Here is a 27248-nt window from a genome sequence, read left to right as displayed (position 1 = left end):
GCTTGACTTCATTAGCAGAGTTTTCTCTTCTTTTTCTCTTATTTTTCTTCTTATTTCTTCTTCCTAGTCTTAACACGTTATTTCAATAATTGGAATATTTTTTGAAACTTTTTTCTTTAAACTATAATTTATTTTTTTTCTTAATTTTTTGTTCTTAAACATACACAAATAACATATATACACACAAAATTTGATATATTCATACTAATTGACAATAATTTTGATTTTCTAAGTAACTTAATATATTAAAATAAGCTAGAAGGAAAGAAATACATTCAAGAAGATACTAATTTGCTACTATATATTTTAATTTTTATATTCAAAAAAAACTCAAAATCGTATTTTATATACTAATATATTTATTTATATATGTATCCAAGAAAAAAACAAAATTGGCGTTTTATCCTGAATTAATTCTACTTTAGCCATTTACGTGTGCATGCAATTAATTACGTGTGTTGTGCGTATTTTAATATTTTATTAAAAAAGAAAAACTAACTTATCGCTGTATATATACTCAGTAGGTCAGTAAAAGAAAAACATGCTATCTGTAATTTTACTACTTCATCTCTTTCAATTAAATCCTCACAATTTATATTTAAATCCATATTCAGTAAATATTCTACTGGTATTGTGCAATTTATTATGTACAAGGGATCATCCTTTAACTTAATTACACCAGAGTTCCCGCCTAGGCGCCAGCTCCCCGGTCCCCCAGAGGCTGTTTTAGCGCCCGGTTGATTAATATTCGACATATCATTTGTTGTGGTATTTTTATTGTAAAATGAGATAAAATTGTAATTATAAAGAATTTGGCATAGTTTATTTTGAAATTCTTTAGATATTTTGAGTTTTTTTTTTGGGTATTTTTTCTTAAAAATCTCTGTAGATTCTAGTAAAGAATTGAGTGTAAGGCTTTGGTTTTCTGATGAGAAAATTAAATTTTCTAGTATTTTGATATATTGGTGAATTTGGTTCTTGAAATTTACATTAATATATTCGTTGTCAATATTTGTAATAAGATGAGCGTCTTTTCCTGTGTAATTTATACTTAATGGAAACGATTTTTGATTGCTTGTGATTGATTTTTTATTATTATTACTATTATTATTATAAATAAGTGTCCATGGAAAAATTGAAGATTGAATGGATTCAATGGAGATTAAATTAATAGGAATTGCCATTAAGTGATTACTATGAAAGTAATTATTTTTTAGATAAACTTTATTTTCTTGTCTATATAAAATCAAGTTGTGATTCGATATTATTAATTTCTTTTGAATATGATTATAATGTAAATAAAAGAATGGCCATAATTCATTAATACTAGTATTGCCAATATTTTTAGAGTTATTTGATTTGAGTACTGCATTGATATCTAAATGTATTCTACATAATACATTAATATTCTTATTCTTATTATTTTTAATATATTGTAATTTTTGCTGATCCATTTCCAATAATGATATATTTGAAATATAGTTTCTCAAATTAATATTGTTATAACATTTATCATCTCTACTATTAAATATGTAATTCCAAAATAAAATCTGTTCTACCATACTAGAGGAGTAAGTTAAAAACTTTAATTGATTTTCTTGAACAATTCCATCCAAAATTAAAAGCAGATTCTTATTAAATATATTCATAAGATCACATCTTCCATTCCTTTTAATTATATATACTAAATTCAATGTCGCTGATATTAATAAATTCACAACATTAAAAATATTCACAAATAATCCATTGAAGTTAAAATGGTTAATTACAAATGTGTCCAAAAACAGTGATAAACACATTTGAATTATTCCAATTACAAAAAACAACCACATTGACTTTCTATATTTGTCAGTACTTTCAGTATTCAAATCTTGTATTGTTTGGATATAACAATACATTAATTCATTGTAAATATATTCCATGATGTCTTCTTCTATTTCCTTTTCTTCTCCTACTACTTCTTCTACTTCTCCTTTTCCTTCTCCTCCTTCAATATCACTACCTTCCATAGTTCCTTTTAAACTATAGTCATAGTCCTTAACCTCTTTCTCGTTATTAACCTCGTCATTTTCGTATTCCTGTTCCTCGTATTCCAACTTTCTTCTCTCTTTCCTCATCTGATTAATTCTCTGTAAAAGTAGTAAGTAGTCATTCAAAATTGATTTCTTAAAACTGTCAATCTTTCTGGTGAATATGTAAATTAAAGTGCCATTAACAAAGTAAAATATAATAAAGTTAATTATCGCATTCACAGTTAGTATTGGAAATAGTGCATTTTTAATGCTATAAACTATCGGAATTATTATATTTGCCATTGAAATTAATATAATATTTACCAAAATTGCAAAAATTAGTATTAGATTTTTCTTCTCAACAAGTACTTGCAATTTCTCATAATTAATTACTGTTTCCTTCCAATTCCTTTGACCATTTTTACTCTCTTTCATTCTCTCCACTAGTCTCAAGTCCATCACTTCTTTAAAGTTTGACCCATAAGAATTCGATGATAGTATCCTCATTAAACTGAAGCTTCTGAAAACCATCCGAAAATCTTCAGTTAGTCCCAAACTGTTATAATACCTTGTACTTGTATTAAAATATCCTTCCTTGCTTCGAACTTTATCTCCTTCCTCCTCTTCTTCTTCCTCTTCTTCTTCCTCTTCTTCTTCTTCTTCCTCTTCCTCCTTCTCTTCTTCCAATCTTCCCCCTTCTTCTACTTCTTCCTCCTCTTGATTTAATACCTCCTGACTAGCTACCACGTTGTCTAACTCCTGGTAATCCCGATTGTAATTCACTTCCTGCTGATCATTCTCACAAATTTCTTCAAACTTGTTATCCGGAATGTCAATTGAATGACTTCCACTTGAATCTTCTCCTTTTCCTTTAGAATCTAAAGAAGATATTAAAGGAGCATAAAATTCTTGTATCTTCATCTCTACATCAGTGATTTTCATTTTATCCCCCTTATTATTTACTTCTAGACTGAATCCATAATCATACTTGCTTTCATCAGCAACTTCCATAATAAATTCCTTATTCTTTGTTAATGTAATTCTAGCTTCGTTAAATTCTTCATATATACTCTTATGAATATTTTCCTCTGAAAGTAAATTATTTGAGATATTCCCAAACCTTCTGGATTCAATATTCTTTAAATTATCCCTCAATTTTTGAATGGATACTTTTGGATCATCTTTGTATAGCCTAACCATCTTCTTATTCTTATATTTGTCCACATTCTTTTTTTCTATCTTCAAGAAATCTTCAAAAATATTTCTAATTTTATCATCTTTATCATAAATAATATCATTAATGTTAGAATTACTGCTTTTATATTCTTCAATATAATTCTCATACTTACTCCCAGGTTCAAGATCGATATTCGGATTCAACTCTTGATCTTGAATCCTATATAACTCTGTATCATTTTCTAACCTACTTTTACTTTCATATGATCTAATTTCTTGTTTATAATAATCATCTTCAATAATAGAATGATTCATTTGATCAACTTTTATCTCATTTACTCTATAACTTGACTCCATTAACTCCAAATCATCCTTATTATTCTTCACCCTTTTTGTCATGTTATAACTTAAGCCTAATTCCTTATTATTACCACCACTACTATAAGTTTCTATTGCAATATTACTATTAACTCCAAAACTTGCCAAATTATTAAGTGTTGATGCTCTTGTACTCATATCCTCCAATAATACATCCGTTCCTCCATCTATTTGTTGTTTTGTTGTAATATTCACATTTCCCAACAATCCATCTTGTTGATTTTGTCTCTTTACATACTTTAATAAGCCCATTGGATTAATTGTATCAGAGCAATGACTATTATAGCTAAAAAGTTTGTTATTACCGCGATTCATTGCTTCTATTGGTATTGTAGTCTTAATCTTCCTCTTTGAGTTAACCATAATTAAGTCAGATTGAAATGGAACGTGGTTCAAATATGAATCCTTTTCTAATTCTTTTATCTTATCTTCACCTAAATTATTCCCATTTCTGTCTCTTAACTCTTTTCCTGCATCGTCCCAACACTTCTGAAAAATACTTGTAAACTCATCATCGCTCTTAAATATATGTGAATATCTTTCTCTATTATTAATTTGCTTCAATTTTATTTCATTATCTTCCTGCTTTAATAACTTTGAAACTGGAATCAATTTATCCAAACGGCTAGTTAGGTTTTTATCACTCTCATTGTTTTTTTCTTCTTCTCTGTGTACTTTTGAATTTATTAAATTAGATAATTCTTTATCACAATCTAATTTCTTTATAAAATCAGATTTATATTCTTGATATTGTTTTGCTTGTAAACTAGAGCTTGCCCCAGTTACTAATTCGTTTTCCTGGGTTAATCCAAACTCTGACTTCAATACATCAGAATTGGAGTAATTATAATGATCAAAAACAGATTCTAATTGACCTTTTGAATCATTTTTAAGTTCACTATTATTATTTGAAATCCTAAAAGTAGTCAAAGTACTTGGTATCCTTTCTTGAGAAATATTAACTTCTTTATCAAAATTTGCTCCATTTGGATCAGAATAGTAACTATTTAAATACATTGACAAATTGTTTGAGTGTAAAGGCAAATGGCTAATTTCCAAGTCATTCACTGATGAATTCATTTTTCCATCATTTCTTGAAAAATTATACTTTAAATAACTAACATCGTTGTCAATAGAATCAATATTACCTAAAGATTTATCTTTTATAGGTAATTGTTCTTCCTCAATATTATTATTCAGAATCTTTATTGGAAGATGCAATCTCGGAACATTTTTGCTCTGTCTTTTTTCATAATTTGTTGTGGATTTTTTAATTTTTGAATATATATCTAAATTGGATTCATCATCATTAACAACTGATAGGTACATTTTCTTATTTTCTTTTAGATTACTAATTTCTGAAACATTTTCAATAATATTTTGATTCCTGAGCATGTAATTTTCCCTTGTAATCTCCTTTTCTGTCATTATTCTAACTCTTGGATCATCCATAGAAGAAACCTCGTCAAAAGCACTAAGATTATTTCTTGAATCGAACCTATTCTTTATTCCAGGAGGCGATTTGCAAGTTGCATCAAGTATCAAGCTTATTGGAATATCATCCAGCTTTAATTCTCTTATTAATTCTTTGTTCAAATTCATGTTTTTAGTTTCAAAAGAAAAACTAGTATTTGATTTAGGTTTAGTTAATTACAAACTTATTTCACAGCTCAAAAATTACAATTGCTTTTACCGTTACTGCTTTCTTATATATATATACATATATATATATATATATATACATATACATATATGTATATATACATATATATATATATATATATATTTACAAAATTCTTAGAATCCTAACTCAATACTTGTTTCTTCCCCACTGTCAATTCATAACCACTTGTTAAATTAATTGGGGAAATATAACCGACTTTTGCTTCTCATTAAAAATTCATTAATTAAATATTTATAAATATATTTCCACTGGCTTTCATTTATTAAACTTCTTACGAAGTTTCAGTGTAGAAATAAAACAACTTTGAAGCTTATCTCTCTTTCTTTCTCACTACTAATTGATATTACAGCATTTAATAAAAAGTAGTTTGACTCCCAAACTTATTCTCAACAAATTTTCTTTTGAAAAAATAATTTATATTATATTTTCACTTATATTAACTATGTCTTTAGTTAATTTTTGCAATTCAATTCAATTGGCGGGAACAACACGTCATTTAACTACATGTTCAAATGCAAATTGTTTTTATATTAATCAGAATGACGAGGATAAAAGAAACAATTGTCATAAATTCAATTTAAAAAAAAACTCTAAAATACTACTTAATACCCCAATTTTAAAAATATTAAAAACAAAGAACACATTACATTTGAAATTTGTTAAATTCAAACTCTTCATTATTCTAGTAACTTTGATTCAAATTTCACCTTTGACCAAGTCATGTAAAATACCTTAATAAAGTTTTGCATATCATAAATGTCAGAGTAGTACATAAACTCTCTGCATGAGTGCATGGCCAGCATGCATGCACCAATGTCAGCTGTACGGATTCCTATATTAGAGGCTACTATTGGGCCTATAGTAGAACCGCATGGAGAGGCATTTTTTACTAGGAAATCTTGGGTCTTTATATTGAAATTATTTGCAATAGTTTTTAAGAATGTCCTAGTTGTGCAGTCTGTTGTATAAGCCTGATTAAAGTTTGTCTTAATTACAATACCATTATTTGGTGAAGGTTTATGCTTTGATTGATGCCTTTCGGGGTAATTTGGGTGTACTGAGTGAGCCATATCAACGCTCAAAAAGATCGACCTTTTTATTATCTTACAAAATTCTAAGTCTGCATTCATATTCAAAGTTGTATCTCCATTGGATTTTGATGCACCCAAACCAGAATTTCCTAAACCGCCTATAATCAGCTTTAAGCTTTGTTTTAAAAAGTCTGAATGAGCTCCTGAGAATGAGACACTTCCTACTTCCTCATGGTCAAATGCAACAGAAACTAATAAATCATTTTTGTTAAATTCGGATGCATCGATTAAAGCTGTAAAGCACGCAAAAAGACCTCCAAGATTGTCCAGTCTCGGAGAATCAATAAATTCTTCATTAATCCCAACATATCTAGAATCCACTGAATCCATCAAGCATAGATCAAATGATAAAACATTCTGAGGTTGAATATTAATTTCTTTGCAAATCTCATCAAGTAAACTGCGTGGAAGAGATAATAACTGTTCTCCATATTTATCATTTGTGTCTGTTTTTGATATGATTGGCTGTAAATGTTTCTCCTTATCGTATACAAATGAAGATCTTTCCTCTGATGTCGTTAAATGTATCGCCAAATTTGGAATTGCACATATTGGTCTCTTGATCTTAACTAGATATTCATTACATGCATTATCCACCACTTTTCCTGCAACTCCAAGACCTCTATCAAACCATGTATGCCAAAGTCCTCCCCCATATGTTGAGACACTCAATTGAGTATATCCTTCATTGCAAGTAATAGAACTTGGTCTAACTCTTAAACAAGGACTATCAGTGTGTGAGCCTGTTATAATCACCATGCTTCTTTCATCATTTAAATCAAATTCTTCCCCTACTTTGAACGCTAAAATAGTACTATAATTCAGAGTCATATAGTATTTACCTCCTTTCTTAATTTCTTCATTATTATCTAATTTTTTAAACCCACTTTTTTTAATTATCTTAATTGTTTCATCCACTGAATGATATGGAGAGCCTGTATTATTCAAAAAATCAAGAAACTTATCAGAAAACTCCCTTGTCATATTTAAAGTTTAAACTATACACAATAATTTTGACTAGTAATAATTAATATTCTAATTCAAAACCTTTTCTTATTGCTTGTAATTCATCCGCATAGTTATTTCATTTTCAAACATTAATAATCTCCCCACCAGTAGATATAATTAAATTAATTTATATATTAATATTAATTTACCCATTTTTATTGTTGAATTTTAATTATTAATTAGCTAATTAATTAATTAATTCTTAATTCCTAATCATATAACTTTATGAACAGTTAATATATTATATAATTATATATGGGATTGCAGTTTGGCGCCAACTTGGCTTAAATGTTTTGCATGTAAAAGCCCTAATAAATTGAAATAATATAAATAGAGTAAAAATCGTTATTGAATAAAAATAACAAGAAGAAGGAATAACTGAGATTTCCTGTAAATTTTATAAGAGTACTTTGGAGCTTTTGGTCATATTAATTCTCCGTACTTGAAAACTTGCATAATTTAAAAATTGAATAATAAAGAGAAAAAGCCATTTTATAATTATTTAAGGACTTATATTAGTAAAATGGTCATTTCTATGAAGAAATTTAATGGATTTCTAACCAGTAATATGTAACTCATTTTTATTCATTCCACAAAACTTTGCGTTAATTATATTTAATTTAGAAATTGATATTTTTGTCTGCTTTAAGAAATTTAGCGGTGAATTGCCAAAGGGAAAATTCAATTAGAAGGTAATATGTCATTAACTCCCTGGATGTCTGGGGAATTCATGGGTAAGCACCCGTCCCCAAGAGCTGCACATACGTGTAATATAATAGAGGATAAATTATTTTTATTTGGTGGTTGGAATGGGTTTCAAGCTCTAAATGATTTTTATGTATTATATTTGACTTCAGAAGTAATGTTTTGGCAAAAACTGATGCCTTCTGAAAAGAGGCCAAAACATAGAAATAATCATGCATCTGCTGTATATGGAAATTCGCTATATATACATGGAGGTCACAATGGTGAACTTTGGCTTAATGACTTATATGAATTTACACTTAAAGGAACAGATCATTTAAATAACGACAACTTGAATGCATTTAATTATACAGAGGAAATTAGCGAGGAACTTTTAGGAAGTTGGAAGCGTATTAAGATTTTGAACAAGTTAAAAAGACCTTCAGCCAGAGCATGTCATTCCTTGACACGAATTTTTGGAAGGCTCTATCTTTTTGGGGGATTTGATGGAATTCAATGTTTTAATGACTTATGGGTTTATGATATTGCAAAAATGACTTGGAGTGAAATAGAATTTGAAAACTATATTCCAAGATGTAGAAATGGTCATTGTGCCATTTCTTCGAGTAAAGGAATAATATTTTTTGGTGGAAATACTGGTAAAGAGTACATTGGGGATGTTTCACTATATAACCCAGAAAAGAAAGAATTCCAGACCCCAAAAGTGTTTGGTGTCTGCCCCTCAGCAAGAAAAGGCCACAGTCTGGCTTTATTGGACGATGTTTCTGCTGTAATGTTTGGAGGATATGACGGAAGAAATAGGTGTAATGATTTGTTTATTTTGGATATTTCTGAGTTGCCTTCAATAGTACGCTGGGAAAGGATAATTGAAAAGAACTCTCCGAGTCCTAGACAAAGAAACTCCCTGACAACTATTCCAGGTGGTAAATGTCTTTTATTTGGTGGATATGATGGTAACTGCTGGAAGTCTGATACTTATTTATTAGATATAAGAAAGTTCTCATGTTCAATGCATAGCAAGAATATTTCATTACCAATGCTTTCAAATTTAGAAAGTCTTGTCGATAATCCGGAATTCAGTGATATTGTGTTCATTCTTGAAAATGAAGAAACTTTATATGCACATAAATGCATATTAGTTACTCAAAGCCAATACTTTAAATCAATGTTCAAGAATGGCATGGTTGAAACAAACTCAAAAGAGATCCGTCTTGAACATATTCCGAAAAAAGAATTCAAAGTTATTATTAGATTTCTTTACACGTCCTACTTGGATGAAACTGATCTTCAAACGTTGTGTAATGTATTGCTTATCGCAGACTCGTATAACCTAACAGCTCTTTCCGATCTATGCATTAAAACGGTTAAACAATTAGTGGAAGTTGGTAATGTTTGTGAAATCCTTATTATTGCTCATCGTTGTAAAATTGATCAACTTATTAAATTTTGCGTCGATTTTGCATCCTGCCATGTAGATGTACTAATTAACAGTCCTAAATTCATTCAACTTTCGAATGAGTTCCCTAAGCTTGCTCTTAGCATTTCAAACTCTGTTATTAGCAAGCTGATCTAACTGATCATTTAATTCCAATGTAATTATCATTTTTTTGTTTTATTAAGTTTTCGTTATTTATAGATTTGACCATCTTTTTTTCCTTTTGCCTATTCTTATTCTTTCCCCTCTCCACCTTCCTTCCACACCCCTCATCCCCAAACTTTGATTCACACGTAATAGCCAAGGTAAATTTCAAATCAACCCGCCTTTTTTTGTATACAAAATACTGATAATGCAGAGATATCTATTGATATTGAAAAATTAAAAAAAATAGACTTTCTTGAATCAAATAAATGGCTTGTGTAATTTGGCTCAAATATTAAAAAGTGGAATAGGTTGTTTTTGTTGTATTTAATTGTGAGAAACCAAAAGAACGACCGGAAACTTGCTTGAGAATGCTTCGGAGTTAATGAGGTGAATAAATTTACTAGTTTTAATTATGATTTTAATTATTGTTATAGCTTTTAGAGTTTTAAATTCGTTGATTATCTGCACAACTTATAATCCGGATGAGTATTGGCAATCTTTGGAAATTGCCCATAAAATTGTTAATAAGTTTGGTTACCTTACGTGGGAATGGGAGCCATGTGTATCTTTAAGAAGCATTATTCACCCACTAATTTTTACTTTGTGTTATATTATTATTAATTTCTTGAAAAAGATTGGGGAAATTTTATGTGGGAATAATTATCAATACTTCTACTGTACGAGTTATTATTTCATTGTTCCAAGGCTTTTTCAGTCTATATTTGCTATATTAACAGATTTAGGTACAGGTAAAGTTGCTTACTTAATACTTCATAAAAAGTATTATCTTCTAATGGAAACCAAGATTGAAGATAGTGATAAAGTTAAGGAAGGCAATCATAAATTCAACAGAAACAACTTTGAAAACTTAGTTTTATTCAATATTCAATTTTACCAGAAAATATGCAATAAATATGAATTAGACTTTGTTACACTATTTATTTCTTTATTTAGTTGGTATAACTTCTATACTTTATGCAGAACTTATGCTCAGACCGTTGAAAATTGTATTAATATTTGGAGTATTTATTTTATAATTAAATCAGAAGAGTCAATAATTAATGGTAACTATTTAAATAAGAAATTCCTTCTAGTCGGAGTATTGCTTTCTTCACTGAGTGTTTTAGTTAGGCATTCATCCATTCAGTTTTGGATAGTATTTTACTTAATATTGCTTTTCGTTCAATTTAAAGATGTGATTAATAAAGGTTGTAAATACTCGAGTTTGACAATAATAGAATTGTTAAAAACTTGTATTATTATTGCCTCTATTGCAATACCAGTAATGTTTTACTCAGACTATTTGTTCTACAGAAAGTTCACAATTCCAATGATTAACTTTGTTAAATTTAACTTGATTGGAGATCCAGGACAAATATATGGTTCAAACTCCAAGCTTTATTACTTTACTGAAACTCCAGTTGTTACTTTGCTATCTTATTTACCACTCTTAATTCTTGGAATAACTGATTCATTTAACTCGGGGAGCCAAATCCTGAAAATTTCTCAGATTTCAACATTAATCACCATGATCTTTCTTTCTACAACATCCCATAAAGAACTTCGTTTTATTATTCCTTATTTTCCGATAATATTAATTACTGTAGGCCTTGGAGTATATAAAGTAATTACAGAAATTCAAAACTCCTTCAAAATGGGCCACAATAACTCCGTTCGCTTATTGAGTAGTGTTAAAATTTCTCGGCTATTTATTAATAAAAAGTACATTTTGGCAACCTTGCTAATTCAAATTATTCCAGCTTTTTTCTTTACAACCATATTTCAAAGAGGGGGAGAGTCCGCAGTTAAGTATTTGTCCAACTTAAATTTGCAAAAAAACGACTCAATTTTCTTTGTTTCTCAGTGCCATATGTATCCAGCTTACTCGTACTTGAACCGGGATGTGAAGTTTGGATTCTTTGACTGCTCTCCACCTATAAATCAAGCTAATCAGCTAAAAAACTTGAATGAAATACTTTGGACACATCCGAACACTACTCAATTTTTAGAGGAGATTTTTGTTCTCAACCCCTTGTTAAATCCATCTTACCCCAGTCCATATATTTCTTCAAGCATTCCTATGGTAGAGAATACTTCAAATTCTGATAATTGCCTGAATTACAGATTTAATACAAAACTTTCTGGAAATTTACCAACATACTTTGTTATTCATTCACACTTTAATGAAAATCTCCAAGATTGGCTCCAAAAACACAATTATAAACTTATTAGCAAAGTCTTTGACTCATTTTTCGCCGAAACTCCCATTGGTTTAGTTTTTTGGTCATACTTTTACATTTATAGGAAAGTTTGATGTTTATCATTGCGCTAATATGAGAAAATCAATAATTTCACTAAATTTTCAATGATTTACATGCAAACAAATATGTATGCATGTCTGCATGCAATATTATTTTTTACACGTATTTGAATTAACTGACTACCTGTAACAATTTAAAGAGGAAAAAAGTAGCTAATAATTCAAGAATAACTCAAAACTTGCAGAAGAAAAATATAAAAATAAATAAACTTAATCCTTTAATATTAGATAATTTTCGAATATTTACACAATATTTTGACTGCTTATTTCAATGGATGGTGAAGGAAATGTGGTAAAAGTAAGTGAACTGAATTAATTATAAAATGTGAGGAAAAAAATAATTAATTTCCAAGATGGTTAATGAAGACTTAAGTGAATACAACCACCCAGAAAGTATTATTTCATTGCTATCTCCAGTCTCATGGCTACAAATGGACGAAATTAAAATTAACTCTGACGTCAACTTGAGTAATCAAAGTGGGTATGGAAAGAAGAGATCTGAAAGAATCATCAAAGAGCTGACCTATGGTAAGTTAAGGATTTATAGAAACTTACTTGAAACTATACTGTAATCTTCATATCAAATATTATTAACCATTAGAATTATGCCAAGCTAAAGCAACAAATCTTCACTCAAAATTTAGTGTAAGTTACACATATTACCATGGTGTGGAAAATAATAAACATATGGTGAACCATTTGTTTAGTATTTTCTGCTCTGTACTTCAAATGAAATATTAACTTACCCCAAAACCTAATAGAGTTCAATCTCTGGGATTCTTATGATTTCAGTCATTATACAATTAATAGTCATTCTACTTTCCTACTTTGTATTAGATTTCAACGTCTCAGCGTTTAGTTAACACCTTATTACTTTTGAGAAATATTATGAAATACATGTAATTTACATTAATCTATCAAATCTTAATATTAAATTTGCTTCTTATTTTCCCACTATTAAACATTATACCCCAAACATTAAAAATTACCCAGTTATATTTTTTCTTAATTGGCGCCAAAAGGTTATAGTTTGTAATTGACAATTAGACATAAATTTAAGAGTAAAAATTAAGGGAAAAGTGATAAAAATAATCAGAGGAACTGCTGGAGAGGTTCTTTAAAGATTTGAAATGAGTTTGCTTCAAAAGATTGCTGAGATAGAGGCCGAAATGGCCAGAACCCAAAAAAACAAGGCAACTAACTTCCATTTGGGTTTATTAAAGGCAAAATTAGCAAAGCTAAGAGCACAAGTAATTAGTGGTGGCGATGGAAGGGGAGGTGGTGGTGGAGGAAATGAAGGCTGGGATGTCAGCAAGACAGGGGAAGCAAGAGTTGGTCTTATAGGTTTTCCTTCTGTAGGTAAATCAACTCTTTTAAATAAGTTAACTGGCACTTTTAGTGAAGTGGCAGCTTATGAGTTTACTACTCTTACATGTGTTCCTGGTGTATTTAACTACAAGGGTGCTAAAATTCAGCTTTTAGACTTGCCAGGAATTATTGAAGGAGCCAAGGATGGTAAAGGTAGAGGTCGTCAAGTTATTGGTGTAGGTAGAACATGTAGTTTGATTCTCATTGTTTTGGATGCTTTAAAACCTCTGACACATAAAAGAATAATAGAGAGAGAGTTGGAAGGCTTTGGAATTAGGCTTAACAAGCAGCCACCAAATATATCATTTACTAGAAAAGACAGAGGTGGCATTACTATTACTTCTACTGTACAATTAAAAAATATTGACGAGGAGACCATTAAATCAATCTGTTCGGAGTATAGAATCAATAATGCTAACTTCGTTATCCGTTGTGATGCAACTGCTGATGATATTATTGATATTATTGAAGGCAACCGTATATATTTGCCTTGTATTTATATTTTAAATAAGATTGATCAGATCACTATTGAGGAATTAGATGTACTCTCACAATGTCCACATTATGTTCCAGTTTCTGCTCATCACGAATGGAATCTTGATGGTCTTATTGAGAAGATATGGCAGTATCTAGATCTTATTAGGATTTATACTAAGCCAAAGGGGCAAATTCCAGATTATGCTGCCCCGGTTATTTTAAAGCGTGATAAGTCTACTATAGCAGATTTCTGTAGGAGAATACATAAGCAATTGCTTCCTCAGATGAAATATGCTCTTGTTTGGGGACAGTCTGTTAGACATAATCCTCAAAGAGTAGGAAAAGACCATATTTTAATTGATGAAGACGTTGTTCAAATTATTAAAAAGTAGCTAAGTTTTAACGTGATATTGCATTGGAAATAAGATAAAATAAAATTTTTCAAAGCAATTCACTTTTTTTACTGCCACGTAATCATTTAATATTGAAAATGTGGTAAATCATAAGGCAATTTAAATTGAGGTAATTAAAAGTAATTAGTATTAGTAATACTTATTCGCTAGTCGAAAATCTAATCTAACGATATAATTCATTATTATTTACTCCATGATTATATATTAATTATCTGTAATTGAATTTATCCGTCTCCACCGAACTTAAATCTATTCAAGTAATTAAAAGCTCTATAATTGAAAAGTTCCTTGTCCATCCTAGATAAAAAGTCCGTGGAATCCAATACTTGTTCTTTTTTAAGGCTCCTTACTGGTTCCTGATCATCTTGCAAATTTTTTCTAATTAGAATTAAATCAGAGAACTGCTCAAACAAAGTAGAGTCCGAAAGGACGGAGTTAAGTGTATTAACAGGTTGTAAATGATCAAATAGAACATTCCAAATGACCTTTGGAATGTTAATAGAGAGAGCTGCTGGCCTATATTTACTGTCTAGTGAGTCTGAAATAGCTTTAATATACTTCTCATATTGTTTCAGAATTCCACCAGATAAGTCTCTAATCTTGTAAGAATCTATTAAATCCCAAGGTAAACCTGACAAACAACCGGTTCCTGGTGTAATTGAAGCCAACAAACCATTATCAAAACATGACATAGAGTGGATATATAGGTCATAAATCCAAACAATGATCTCCTTAATCTCTGTATATGAACAGTTTCCAGAAACCAATATCCAATCTATATTTCCATTTGTAAAAAGGCTAAAACAATCAATAAAACCAATTTTAAGAGACTCCTTAAATATGGAAAGCTCAAAATTATCGTGGTATCCTTTAATATTATGGCCAATCCTGGTCTTCATATTTAAGCTTTTATTGAAGTTCTGAAGCCACATAGTAGATAGGAAACTAGCAGAGTCTATTTCAAGATCTTCTTGATAGTTATTGGACACTACAAGATTATTAGGGAAGCTCTTATTGTTTAGCTTAGTGTTAATTAATGAGTTCAGGCCTGGAACGTATATAGAAATTCGATCCTGTCTAATAGCAGAGTCATTTAATACATCTAAAGGAGCAATTCCAATACATTTGAATTTCAGGTTGCAAGACACTCCAGAGTAATTTGAAATCAAAACGGACTCATTACTGTCATGATTAAAAAGTTGTCTGTCTCCAGCTGTTAAAACGGCTTCATCAGAAATTACTAATGATTGGCATTCTTGGAGGTATTCCTTCAATATAATTTCCTCAATGCTATTTTCCAAGTTCAGGATTTCCTCCTTAAGTTTTTGATGAAAAGCTTCACCACCATCAGCTAATACAAAATAATTACTTGGGACATAAGTTACAAAGGAGAATACTATTGTAATTGTTTTTAGAATAGGAATTTTGCTTTTAACCTCCTCTACTGGATACCTCTTAATATTTAAAACTCTACAGCATGACTCGAACTCGGTAATTAGACGCTCTTTTCCTTTCTCAGACATGATTGCAAAGGCAAAAGATTCCAAAGACCTTTTCATATATTCATTTGAAGGGTCTTCAGAGTAGTCAAAAGCACTATTTAATGTAATATTAGTCACACTCTCACAGGTCCTCACAAGAAACGGAAGTGTCCAAACAATAACATCTCCATTATTTATCAGGTACTCATACAAAAGTCTCTCTAAAGTAAAATTCTCAGCTTCTTTGATATTTTCCTCTTCCTTTTCTTTTAAGAGGGAAATATCATCATTGGAAAAAAGTTGGCTTCTTAAGCAGGTTCTTGTATTGTTCTGCCATATTGAAAGCATTTCAACGTGAACAGGAATCTGAGATTGTTTATTGCCTTGAAATCTTTCATAACTTTCATGTGAAAAGTCAATTTCGTAAATATCTATAATCATTTGGTCTCTTTCCTTTTCGTTACCTGATAATAGTTCAGACCTAACCATTACAGAATTCCATGGAAAAATAAAGCCATCGTCTTCCGCCGGCTTAAATCGGTTAGTCTGAATTGTTTTTTTATCAAGAAAATCCCCATGTGTCAAATTTGAAAGTATTAGTTCTAATTTCGTGTAAAACGTGTTTAATTGGCTTATATGGGATCTCGAAACCCCTTCTATATTCACTAATTGGTTATAAAAAAATACAAAGCTAAATTTTAAAGATTTAATCACTCTTGAAATAATATCAGTTTTAATCTGCTCCAAAATTCCAGAAACCGACAAACTTAACCACTGGTTGATTCCAATTTCATTTTCTGGAAGATTGATTCTGGACAAAAGTATATTAATGCGTTTTTGGCTCTCTTGGTCATCCTCGGCTTTTTTATCTTTCTTCAACTCCCCTTCCAACTCTTCTTCTGATCCTTGATGTTTGTTGAAGAAAACTCTAAAACGCCTCCATCCACTCAAACCCACAAGTTCATCCTCAATTATCTGGTTCTCAAAGCTACCAATGTTATCTTTAGTGTTCCCAAAGTCCCCTTTTCCCACACAATTCACAGATAACTCATCCCTAATCTCCAAGATCTGGCCACTGTTTTGGACATCTGAATCCAAACCATCGTCCAGAACAGACTCACCTACAATTTTAACTGACTTCTCGTAACCGTGTGCATGATCTTTCTCACTCTCTTCCCTTTCCTCCGTTTCTTTAATTTCAGGCAATTCAAGACCACTTGCAGCGCCAATGCCAGCTTTTGAAGTTTGGCACTCATTTGGAATGGAAAATGCGGTTGATAAATCTTGAGAATTGGCCATTTTGAAGGGAAGAGGTAGTTCTGTTTTTAAATTTACTGGTTCAATTTGATTTTGTAGATCATATGTTGTTTTGGTAGTATTGAAGGAGGGAAGAGCGTCGTTATTAATAAGGGACCTCCGTTTATTTGTGTTGTTTGTCTGTAGGGTGGAGATAGAGTCCATGGGAACATCACAACTATTGCTTGGGTTTGAGAAAATAAAGGGGAATTCTTCTTCCATGAAAAACCCCTTTCTTTTATTTTGTTTGGTTGGGTTTGATGCATAATGAGGGTAGGCTTTAGCCTTGTTGATGTCTATTTCTTTTAAACTTTGAATTAAAATGTTGGAAAAATTCTTGTTCTTATAATTGCTGTTAATTATGTCCCTGTTACTTGAGGAAAGGGAAGTAAAGGAGAACTGGTTTGGGTTAGAACCAGGGACCTTGTCTTTGTTGTAGTTTAAATCGTCCGTCTGAGTTTTGGCTTTAAAGTCAACTTTGGAGATCTTTCTTAAAATAGGGTCTAGAATGTCAATTCTAGGAATCTTTTCAAAAAGAGAGGTCAGAATCTCAGAAGGCCAGCTTAAGGAATTTAGAATACTTAATGATTCCATTGTTGAAAGATTTATACAGTCTTTGAATGAAACCATGAATTTTGTGGTCAGACTACAAATCTGCTGAATTGATTGAAACTGTCTAACATTATTTCCCTGAAAAAGAAAAATTTTAGGATCATCTTTTTTGAATATCTTGATATCAAATCTTTCAGTAAACAACTTTAGTGACTCAATAGATTCTATGTAGAACCCAAAGATCTCAATGAAGCGGTTTAAAGGCATAAGCTGGCGTTTACTCATATTGGACGATAATAATATATTTAAATATTTGAGACGAATAATATTTGAATACTTTTTAATTAGTATGCAGATGAGAATTAAGGCATGACCAAACTGTCTGTATTGTTCTAGATCCTGGTAATCTTCGCTTGGGTGAGGGCATACAACACTGTGACTTTGGCTCGGAAGGGATTTATTAGAATTATTCTCATCCTTAATTAGATCCGAAATGATATTAAAGCACTTTCTGAAGTACCTAAAGTATCTGACAATGTTCACAAATCTAAAAGAGCAGTGAACTCCAAGGGAAAGCTTAATCAGAGGGTGGTGAATCATTTCTGGAGAAATTGCATTAATTATATCCATAATACGATTATCATTTGCATCCTTAATCTTAATGCTCATACTAGTCAAGATGCGATAGGACCAGAATTCGGGCTGAAAGGGAGAGTCATAAACTAATATAGTGGAAAGTTCAGAATCATATAAATCACTACCAATCTTCTTTTTATAATATAAAACATCTAAATATCCCGACATGAGCTTGTCTAAACAAGTTGACATTAAAGAACCATTCTGTACTGAGTTAAACTCATTCAGATTACATAAATACTCTTCAGAAAGCAATAGAAATCTGAATGATACCTCAAAACAATCAATACTTGCTCTATGACGCGTAGCATGTTGTACTGTCAAATCTTGCCAAACTGCTCTTAATCTGTCTCTAAGAAAGTTATATATATCAATGTACTTATATCCTTGTCCCTGTGGCTTCTTATATAAATACTTGAGATAAACTCTATCAGCTTCAATGAAATAAACCAGTAATCTTCTTACAACCATTCTGCACCAAACTACAGGTCTGACTAGTTCCTTATGAAAAACTCTGGATGCATCAGATCTTTGAAAACTTTTAATGGTTAGAAACTCATTCACTATTCTCGCCTCCAAGTCCTCATTCAAAGTTACTCCAGAAAGTCTTTCAAAATCATTAGCTGTAGAAGTCTGCTGCTTATTGATCATCTCCTCTCTTGTACACATTCCAAGCAACTCACCCACAAAAACGCCCTGAGCTGCTTCAATCTGGCCAGACGAAGACAACTGTAGAGGATCTTGAATTCTGAAGTACATTTTTGCTAGCTGATTCCCCGGATCTTCAAATATCTCCCTTCTCAATAGTGGATGCTCGCTTGAGTATGCACTCTCCACTGGCGGCTTTAATTCATCCTTCACGTTATAAATGAACTCTCTTCCTGCCTTGTTTTTACCTCCAAAGCTATCTGCCATAATTCTATCTTTTTCCTTAAAGCCTATATTTGCGTTAATTACTTAGTCTTCATCATACGTTCAATCTCACTCTCTTTCTCTCTCTTACTCTGTATTCTCAAGTTACTTTACTTTCTTATTTGTAAAAACGTATATACATCTAAATATACATATATCACGCTTCTCGTTATTTCCTTAATTTCGCACAACTATATTTTTATTTAAGAGAAAAAACAAGAGTATCTACTTAAGCTGGTACACTTATATCCCTCCTGCTTAGAGAAACTTCCTCCTAACTATTCTTGTAATCACTCTGCTCTTTACTCTGCAACCTCCTATTATCAATTATTTTTTTAAAAATTATTCATTCATTCGTGTACCTCCCCTCAACCGCCCTTATATTTACATCATCCTTTCATAAATGCCATCTTAAATTTTGTATTCACATTTTTGCCGCCTGAAATGGCGCCAGAGGCGGTACCGAATATTAATAAGGTAGTGCTTGAAATTGATCTAAAAAGTGGGGTTAAAGAGGGAAAAAAGATCGTGAGAATGTATGAAAAAACGATAATGAAAAATCAATTAGATGAAAATATAAGTTTATAAGACTGGAGGCGAAGTTGAAAGGGAAAGAAAAGAGCTTGTTTCTTTTCTTCATTTAGGTATTTTGAAAAAATAATCAGTGACGGAAAGCCTGGGAAGGTTATAGATAGACCAGCTGATTTATTCTTCTTTTTCAATTAATTATACTTAGCCTAGAAAGCAAGAGAAAAGCTAAAAAGTGACAACTTAGTGAAAGACTCTGGGAAATTTAAGATTTTCTCATGATTTGTAATCCCTTTGATCAATTGCCCCGTATTGGCCACTTTAATTCTTAATACTAGTGGTTAATGACCATGAAAAAGAAAGTCCAAAGCAGGAAGCTATCAAAGAAAAGCAAGTATAAATAAAAATGAGCTTTAACAGCAGTGAGTATCTCTATGGAGATCAGGAATATATTCAAATATCTCCGGGCTACTCCTCTAAAAACTATGAAGAAGATGAGGATATACCGGAGAACGAGGCAGATATCGATATGGAAGGGGAGGAGTATGGAGAGGTTTTAAATAGTAGGATTCAAACTGCGAGGAGAAAGAAGAGAGAGTACGAGATAGTTAATTTGAAGGAGTTAGATATGAAGAAAGAGTTGCTAGGCGGTAACCAACATTTTAAGGAGAAAGAAAACCATAGCAAGGACTTAGGTTCAAGGTACTTTTGCTCACCTTCAAAGATTCACACTCTTGGTTCGTCTTACCTCGAGGGTTCCGGGATTAGAAGAACCCAACATTGGGTTGAAAAATACTCACAAAAACAGAGAAAGATACCTGTTGTTTGTATTAAAGATGGTAAAATTTCTCAGAAATACATGCAAACAGCTGAGCTTCTTAGGAAAGTACATATGCATAATGAGAGACAAATTCTAGAAGAAAGAGCATCAGGAGCTCTGACACTAAGAGATCTTCGTCAAGTTGTTGGTTTGCATGGTTTTGAAAGACCTTCCATTGAAATTAGAAGAAACTGCATCTTAGTTAACATGCCAGGTGTCAGATGTCTGATACTACATGATAAGGTTTATTATCTTCCAGCAAATCCCATTGTATTTCCACCGGAATATGATGGAAATGAAGTATTTGAATTAGATACTGAAGCTGAATCGCATCTTCTGAGTAAAGGACTTCAACGAAAGACTGATATACCAGATTCACAACTGCTTGGATTACACTTAAGACACAAAATGAAGACTCAACGGTATAATAAAGATTCCAATCATAGAGATCTCTCAATTATAGAAAAACTTATATTTATTACACGTAAGATTTGTATAGAAGAAACCGTAAATAGTCAACGAATATCACAAAATGATTTGAATAATGAGTCTAAACCTAATAGTGAAGTTAAAACTCCTATTAATGATTTGTACAAGATCACGGTATCGGTTCCAGAATCTTCGGGTTCTGAATTCAAAACTAATCCTGAAAGTTTAAAAAAATCCAACAATTGTAGTCCTGTAAAGCTGAATTTGCTAGAAATACCTCCTAGTGGACTTAATAAAGAGAATGAAAATCAGCATAAGGCACCTTTAGAACTTAATGCTTTGGAAGTTTGTCTGATTGAAGTATGTAAGCAGCTTTGGGATAGTTACTATATAATAGACGATACAGCTCAAGATTTTCTTCTTCATATTGAGAACAATCCCACCTCTACTCAGAAAGTGTATGAAATTAATGACTTAAGAAAACGTCTTGACTCTCTTAGAGATAGAATTAAAGGTGTATACGAAGCTATTAAGGAGATCTTGGATGATGATGATTTACTAATTAGGATAGAAATTTCCAAGTTCTGGAACAAGCCTGAGAACTGGGATAGTAAAGCTATTTTGGAGTCAACATTCTTCGACTCTGAGATACTTTTGGAATGCTACGAACAAGAAGTTGAGGGACTAATTCGAACGGTGAATCGCTTAAATGCTCAATTAGATGATGCAATTGAGGTCATGCAAATTCACTTGGCTACAATAAGAAATAACTTCCTCAAGGGTGAAATTAGCTTAGATATTGTTGGAGTATGTGTTGGATTTGTTTCAGCTATTGCTTCTATTTTTGGAATGAATATTCAAAGTGGTTTGGAAAAAAATGTCGATATATTTTGGTTTATGGCTTACACAATGATTACATTATGCGTTTTTGCTGGAATTGTTGTTATATTAATGTTTAGGAGATTGCAACTTTAAATATCTATCTCTCTGGTAACTTTCTGGCGATTGAGGATGGGGAGAGGAGGGAGGAGAAGGAAGAGGTTTGAATCGGGATCGAAATATAGAAATTAGAACTCACTGAGTATTTAGAATGTAAAATGATCAATTAACGACAATGATTGCCTCAAATAGAATTAATACGATTAGAATAATAATAATAATATTGTGTAGTTAGTACATTAGTTATTATTATATAAGAGTAGATTTGTTCTCTGGATGAAATTTAAGTTCTAGAATCAAAGAAGTGTCTATTTTCTGAATTTCGGTTTTATTTAGGATGAAATTCAGTCTTGTTTCTTTTTTTCTCTTTAAAAAAACCTTAACTTATTCAGGCTGGAAATTGGGTTTTGATGAATTAATCAAAGTTTATATATACCCTAATTGGTTTTGGTACTGATATTGATTTTGGTATTGGTTCTGCTCCTGGTCCTGGTATTGGTTCTGCTCTTGATATTGGTTCTGGTATTGGTCCTGGAATGAATTCCCCCATAAAGACACATTTTCAATATTTTTATCAGCATCTATATGATCAATAAGGAAAGATGATTCATTATGATGTCGACTCTGAATAAGACCAAGTACATTTTGGAATTTATTTCCATCAAAAGTATTTTGAAAAGATGAGAAATCAGTGACATTGGCTAAAAATGGAATCTTGATAATCTTTCTATTTCCACCTCTAAGATGTCTGGTCCAGAAATTTGGAGACTTATCAGCAAGAATCATGAATCCAACCCAAGAGAAGATACGATTGAAAGAGCTGGAAGGATTTTGAATAACGTTATTCAATAAAACCTCAATAATGTCTTCCAGAGATGAATTTTCAAGTTTGGGGTGTATTTCAAATGTGACAGATATTCCTTTTTGATCTGATGAATAGAAATGATCCAAATAAGAAAACGAACTTGGGTTTGATAAAGAGGAAGATGATGAAGTAGTTAAAAAAGATCCATCATAGCTTGAAATGTTATAAGGGTTTTCTGCTGGAGATAAAGAACTAATAACAATAGAATTAGTTTCAAATCCCATTGACAGAGCCAGACTAGAAGAAAATAAGTTTTTGAAGAATGAAAAAGAGTCCTGAGATTGATCTTTATAGTAGAAATTGGTAATATTAACTTGAGCTGCAATGTATGTATTATTGCTCGGATTATTACCTGGATTACTTGGGTCTTGAGGAGGGAAGAATGGAGGATAGTTATCGGGGTTAAAATTGTCTTGGTTAATATCCAAATCTGAAAGAGAATTCAACGGAGAAATTTGGATTCCTCCATTAATTAGTGTTTCAGATTGAAATACAATACCTCCTGGTAAAATAGTACCTTGTGATAAAACTGCTCCAGTTAATAACTGAGAACCAGAGGGAACAGTGCTATTTCCTGAAAAGACTGCTCCACCCGGCAATAGAGCTCCTCCTTTTGTCATATGTATCGTACCAAGTAAAGTAGATGTAGATGGAAACATTGTACCAGGTGGTACCGACATTGGTTGTACAAATTGTCCATTTGGAATAAGAATTCCTCCAGGGAATATTCCACCTCCTGGTAAAATTAATCCATTAGTAAGTAAAGCATTTGGCTTAATATATGAGTTAGAAGGTAAGGAGGTCCCAGACTGAATATTTTTTCCTGATGGATAAAGAATATCACCAGTTAAAACCCCTCCCAAAGGGAGAAAAGCTCCTCCAGGGAGGATGGCCTTTGATGGTAAAGAAGTTGATGAGCTTAATCTGATAGATGGGGGTAATACAGCGGTACCTAGTACAAGTGATGGACCTCCAAGTTTGATATCTGGAGTTAATAGTGCTCCAAAAATAAAAGTACCAGGTGGAAGTGTTACACTGGACTTAATAATAACGGGGCTTGAAAGTACTGTACCATTGGAAAAAAGAATTGGGCCATTAGAACTTAAACCACTTGGGAAATATGCACTGTCAATTAAAAGCATCTGTTGAGGTAATTCCATATAATTGCTTGAGGATGGAATTTGATAATTTAAAACTCTAAATCCAATGAGATTTGAAGATCCTGATTGAGAGCCAAAATTAGAATTGGAGTATGTTGTGGTTGTCCCATACAAATCACTGCTATCATCGAAGTAAGGATGTAAATTGTTGTGATTTGTAGAAAGATCATTAAAGATGTTGGAAACTGAAGAAATTCCAACGCTATTTCCCTGTTGTTCACTAATGGAAGACTTGTAAACTGCATCTTTATAACCAAATGGTGCATTAAATTGGTAAAAACCTCCCTGTAAAGTTGCCGATGCAACTCTATTTGAGAATCCTCCTGGAAGTAAAGTTCCTGAAGGTAATACCCAAGAAGATAGATTATCTTGAATACCCAAATGATAATTAAATAATAGAGAAGTTTCTGTGATTACATTATCTGGATGTAATGGAGGCTGAAGTATGGTACCTGGTTGTAATATTGTACCATTTGGAAAAATGGCTCCGCCTGTTAAATATGAAATTCCTTTAAGTATCGCTCCTCCTCCGAGTGAAGTTCCGAGACCCAACTTGCTCCCTGCTGGAAGATTAATCATGAATGGGGATGAACCAAAGGCTATCAACCCTCCCATCAAAACACATCCGGTTTCTAAATAAATAGTATCGGCAATAAATGTACCAGTTGGGAGTATTGTTCCGTACGGTACTGTAGTATTTGGCGAAATTATTTCTCCATTTGGTAATATAGCTCCTCCACCAAAGATTGTATTGGTGGAAATAGTTAATGGCCCTAAAAGCAAAGAGTTATTTGGAAGATTTGATCCTGATGGAAGGATTCCTCCTGCTGGTATCGAAACTGATGTCATATTACTGAATCCTGACACTGAATAACATAATGTATTTGTAATACAACAAGAGGCCTCTGGTTTTAATTCTGCTTTGTTTGAGCATCTATATCCATAAGTCTGAGATCCAATAAAGTTACAATTCATATTTAAAGTCAAAACCGGTTTGTAGGAAGAGTCCTCCAGAAATGTTGCACCTCCTGGAAATAAAGTACCCCCTGGAAGAGTAGTCATTTGACTCAACTTTGTTCCTGCTTGTAAAAGTGTTCCGTTCGGAAGTAAAGCTCCCAAAGGCAATATTGCTCCATTTGGAAAAGTTACTGGACCAAAACTTGTTGTTCCAACTGGAAGCCTTGTTCCATTCACAGCAAAGCTTCCTTCTGGTAGCTTAATATTAGTTATTGTATTTCCAGTATTTCCCCCACTATTTCCTCCTTCAATTCCCCCACTGGTTCCACCAGAACTTGAATTTGGAAGTAATTGAATTTCTTCTTGAAAAAAGACATATGTTCCATTTGGAGCTCCAACACCTCCTCTGATAACCTTTCTAGCCTCAAATGACGCAACTGCATCGCTCTGGTCTGGAGTAAATGGCTCGGTTACAAAACTTTCATAGTAATACTGTGCTGATTCGTGACTACTTGGAGGATTAAAGGCTCCTCCTGTCAAAGACGTGATATTTAGAGGCAGTGATACATTGTTAATCTCATAAAAAAATGGTCCATACACTATTTTTGTTAATGGATCCGTAATATTCTTCATTCCAGGATACTCCATAGACTCAAATTTTCCCAAAAGCTTTTTTGCCAAGTCTTCAAGTGTTTCATTTTCATTAATCGCCTTTGAATTCTCTCCTAATTCACCAAAAACCATTGAAACTTCCAAGCATAATAATAATAATAGTGAACGTAAAAGCCACATCATTACTCTTAAATTTCTCCTTATGACCTTAATTTCTCTTATTCACTTAATTATTATTGAAGATATATGAGGACAAAAATCAAATTGGATTTTCGAATTTATAGTATAAAAATCTTGAAATTTGGATATCTCACTATTTAAAACAATTTTTATTTCCAAGAGTAATGTTTATTAAATTTGAAAGAAAAATCCATTTCCCTTTCCTTTGATTTGAGTAAAAAAAAACAATTTTTATTTTCAAATATTCCACACCAAATACCACACTAACTTGCAAATCCAATTCCAATTAATTTTTATTTACTTTTGCTTGTTTTACGACAATCTAGAATAAACAAATATTAACTATTTTTCTCATATTTTCAATCATCCTGATCTGACCAAACGGAATCATTCACTGATAAAGGTAAGAACTCACTTATTTGAGCATCCTTATTAGATAATTTAAAAGTGCCAACAAACTTGGATTCTTCTTCAAATCTTAGTTTTTGTCCCAGAATACTCAATACATCCTCGTAATTTGTATCAACTTTATCAGAATTTGTATCAGCCTTATTTTCTCTTCTCTGTTCAAATTCCTCCAATAATTTTGCATAATGCAAAGCGCTTCTTGTCTTGTAACCCTCATCCATTGTAATCTGCCTATTTTCAATATCTATATTTATCATAGTTTTTCCTATAATAATAAATTAATTAAATCACAATATAATTATAAAATTGCAAACCTACTTTTTGCTGCATTTTCTGTACACTCCTTCGACATATTCAATGCCAAAAGTCTTTCCTCCTTAGTATTCCAAGGGTTTTCAAACTCAGAGAACCAGTCCGTTTCCTCATCAATCACTCGTGTTCTATTTGTTGAACTTTTTGCATATTCTAACAACTTATCTCTCCTTTCCAATGCTTGGAAATAGTGGGCTATTTCCTCATCTTCACCGCTTCCTACTGAAATAAAGTCTCCATCTTCGCCTTTAGCTAGCTTGGATTTGCAAAATATACATTCATTATTTAGCTCTACGAGCTCCTTTTCTAATTCGCATGAAATCCTTCCTTAAAATAATACAATTTTAATTAATTCAATATTAGTTTAGAATTATTCCACCCTCGAACACAAATTCACATAAAACAATTCCTATCATGCAATTTTGTATTCAAAACTTACCACATTGTATGCATGTAACATAAAGTGCATGCAATTTTCCATAGCATCCACATTCTTCTAATACCGCTGGTTTGGCGCCAGAATTTAAATGACTAGTACTAATGTTATTACCTGAACTAATATTATTTTTGTTTTTCTTGTTAGTTTTTTTCCGCTGGAATTGAATATCAGAAATTCGAATGGACCTCATTTCTACTTTCACTAAATAAAATCCCCATAAATTCTCAAAACTGCTGCATTCTTGTTATTAACTTGTTTTTGAATTTAAGGTGAGGCCCAAATTACCTCAATATAAAATAGCTACTAGAATACTTTGAATTTAAGTGTACTACAACTTTCTCAAGTTGTCTTAATTAATTTTCACTATTTCTTTTTCAAATAATACAGCGTTTTTCTATTAATTTAACCCCATAGAAATACAATACGTTCTCTTTCCGGACTTCAATAGTATTTCATTTATATTATAATTATTAGAAATATATAGGTCAAAAATGACACTGTCTAGGCG

The 27248-nt window shown here is 31.7% G+C and overlaps 9 protein-coding genes across 9 annotated transcripts; 4 read left to right on the top strand and 5 right to left on the bottom strand.

Moving 5' to 3' along the window:
• Positions 1 to 494: 494 nt before the first annotated feature.
• On the bottom strand, positions 495 to 5168 carry ELE39_001462 (uncharacterized protein; the record flags this gene model as incomplete). The annotated part of the gene is made up of 1 exon (XM_067344501.1): positions 495 to 5168. The coding sequence occupies one exon, from the start codon at positions 5166 to 5168 to the stop codon at positions 495 to 497; it is 4674 nt and encodes a 1557-aa protein (XP_067201439.1).
• A 759-nt stretch (positions 5169 to 5927) lies between these two features.
• ELE39_001461 (aspartyl aminopeptidase) lies at positions 5928 to 7325 on the bottom strand (the record flags this gene model as incomplete). Its single annotated transcript, XM_067344500.1, has 1 exon — positions 5928 to 7325. The coding sequence occupies one exon, from the start codon at positions 7323 to 7325 to the stop codon at positions 5928 to 5930; it is 1398 nt and encodes a 465-aa protein (XP_067201438.1).
• A 721-nt stretch (positions 7326 to 8046) lies between these two features.
• ELE39_001460 (kelch motif family) lies at positions 8047 to 9627 on the top strand (the record flags this gene model as incomplete). Its single annotated transcript, XM_067344499.1, has 1 exon — positions 8047 to 9627. One exon carries the CDS (start codon positions 8047 to 8049, stop codon positions 9625 to 9627), a length of 1581 nt encoding a protein of 526 aa, XP_067201437.1.
• Positions 9628 to 10048: 421 nt separating this feature from the next.
• On the top strand, positions 10049 to 11950 carry ELE39_001459 (dolichyl-phosphate-mannose-glycolipid alpha-mannosyltransferase; the record flags this gene model as incomplete). Its single annotated transcript, XM_067344498.1, has 1 exon — positions 10049 to 11950. The coding sequence occupies one exon, from the start codon at positions 10049 to 10051 to the stop codon at positions 11948 to 11950; it is 1902 nt and encodes a 633-aa protein (XP_067201436.1).
• A 1136-nt stretch (positions 11951 to 13086) lies between these two features.
• ELE39_001458 (GTP-binding) lies at positions 13087 to 14193 on the top strand (the record flags this gene model as incomplete). Its single annotated transcript, XM_067344497.1, has 1 exon — positions 13087 to 14193. One exon carries the CDS (start codon positions 13087 to 13089, stop codon positions 14191 to 14193), a length of 1107 nt encoding a protein of 368 aa, XP_067201435.1.
• Positions 14194 to 14438: 245 nt separating this feature from the next.
• On the bottom strand, positions 14439 to 19094 carry ELE39_001457 (SAC3 GANP family; the record flags this gene model as incomplete). Its single annotated transcript, XM_067344496.1, has 1 exon — positions 14439 to 19094. The coding sequence occupies one exon, from the start codon at positions 19092 to 19094 to the stop codon at positions 14439 to 14441; it is 4656 nt and encodes a 1551-aa protein (XP_067201434.1).
• Positions 19095 to 20025: 931 nt separating this feature from the next.
• Positions 20026 to 21843, top strand: ELE39_001456 (uncharacterized protein; the record flags this gene model as incomplete). The annotated part of the gene is made up of 1 exon (XM_067344495.1): positions 20026 to 21843. One exon carries the CDS (start codon positions 20026 to 20028, stop codon positions 21841 to 21843), a length of 1818 nt encoding a protein of 605 aa, XP_067201433.1.
• Positions 21844 to 22233: 390 nt separating this feature from the next.
• ELE39_001455 (Trimeric-like protein) lies at positions 22234 to 25584 on the bottom strand (the record flags this gene model as incomplete). The annotated part of the gene is made up of 1 exon (XM_067344494.1): positions 22234 to 25584. One exon carries the CDS (start codon positions 25582 to 25584, stop codon positions 22234 to 22236), a length of 3351 nt encoding a protein of 1116 aa, XP_067201432.1.
• Positions 25585 to 25940: 356 nt separating this feature from the next.
• ELE39_001454 (uncharacterized protein) lies at positions 25941 to 26930 on the bottom strand (the record flags this gene model as incomplete). Its single annotated transcript, XM_067344493.1, has 3 exons — positions 25941 to 26254; positions 26308 to 26628; positions 26741 to 26930. The coding sequence occupies 3 exons, from the start codon at positions 26928 to 26930 to the stop codon at positions 25941 to 25943; spliced, it is 825 nt and encodes a 274-aa protein (XP_067201431.1).
• Positions 26931 to 27248: the final 318 nt, after the last annotated feature.

The sequence above is a fragment of the Cryptosporidium sp. chipmunk genotype I genome (assembly GCF_004936735.1).
Source record: "Cryptosporidium sp. chipmunk genotype I strain 37763 chromosome Unknown contig_18, whole genome shotgun sequence".
Classification (NCBI taxonomy): Eukaryota; Apicomplexa; class Conoidasida; order Eucoccidiorida; family Cryptosporidiidae; genus Cryptosporidium; species Cryptosporidium sp. chipmunk genotype I.
The sequence above is the reverse complement of the archived record's forward strand: the minus strand, read 5'-3'. Positions and strand labels throughout refer to the sequence as shown.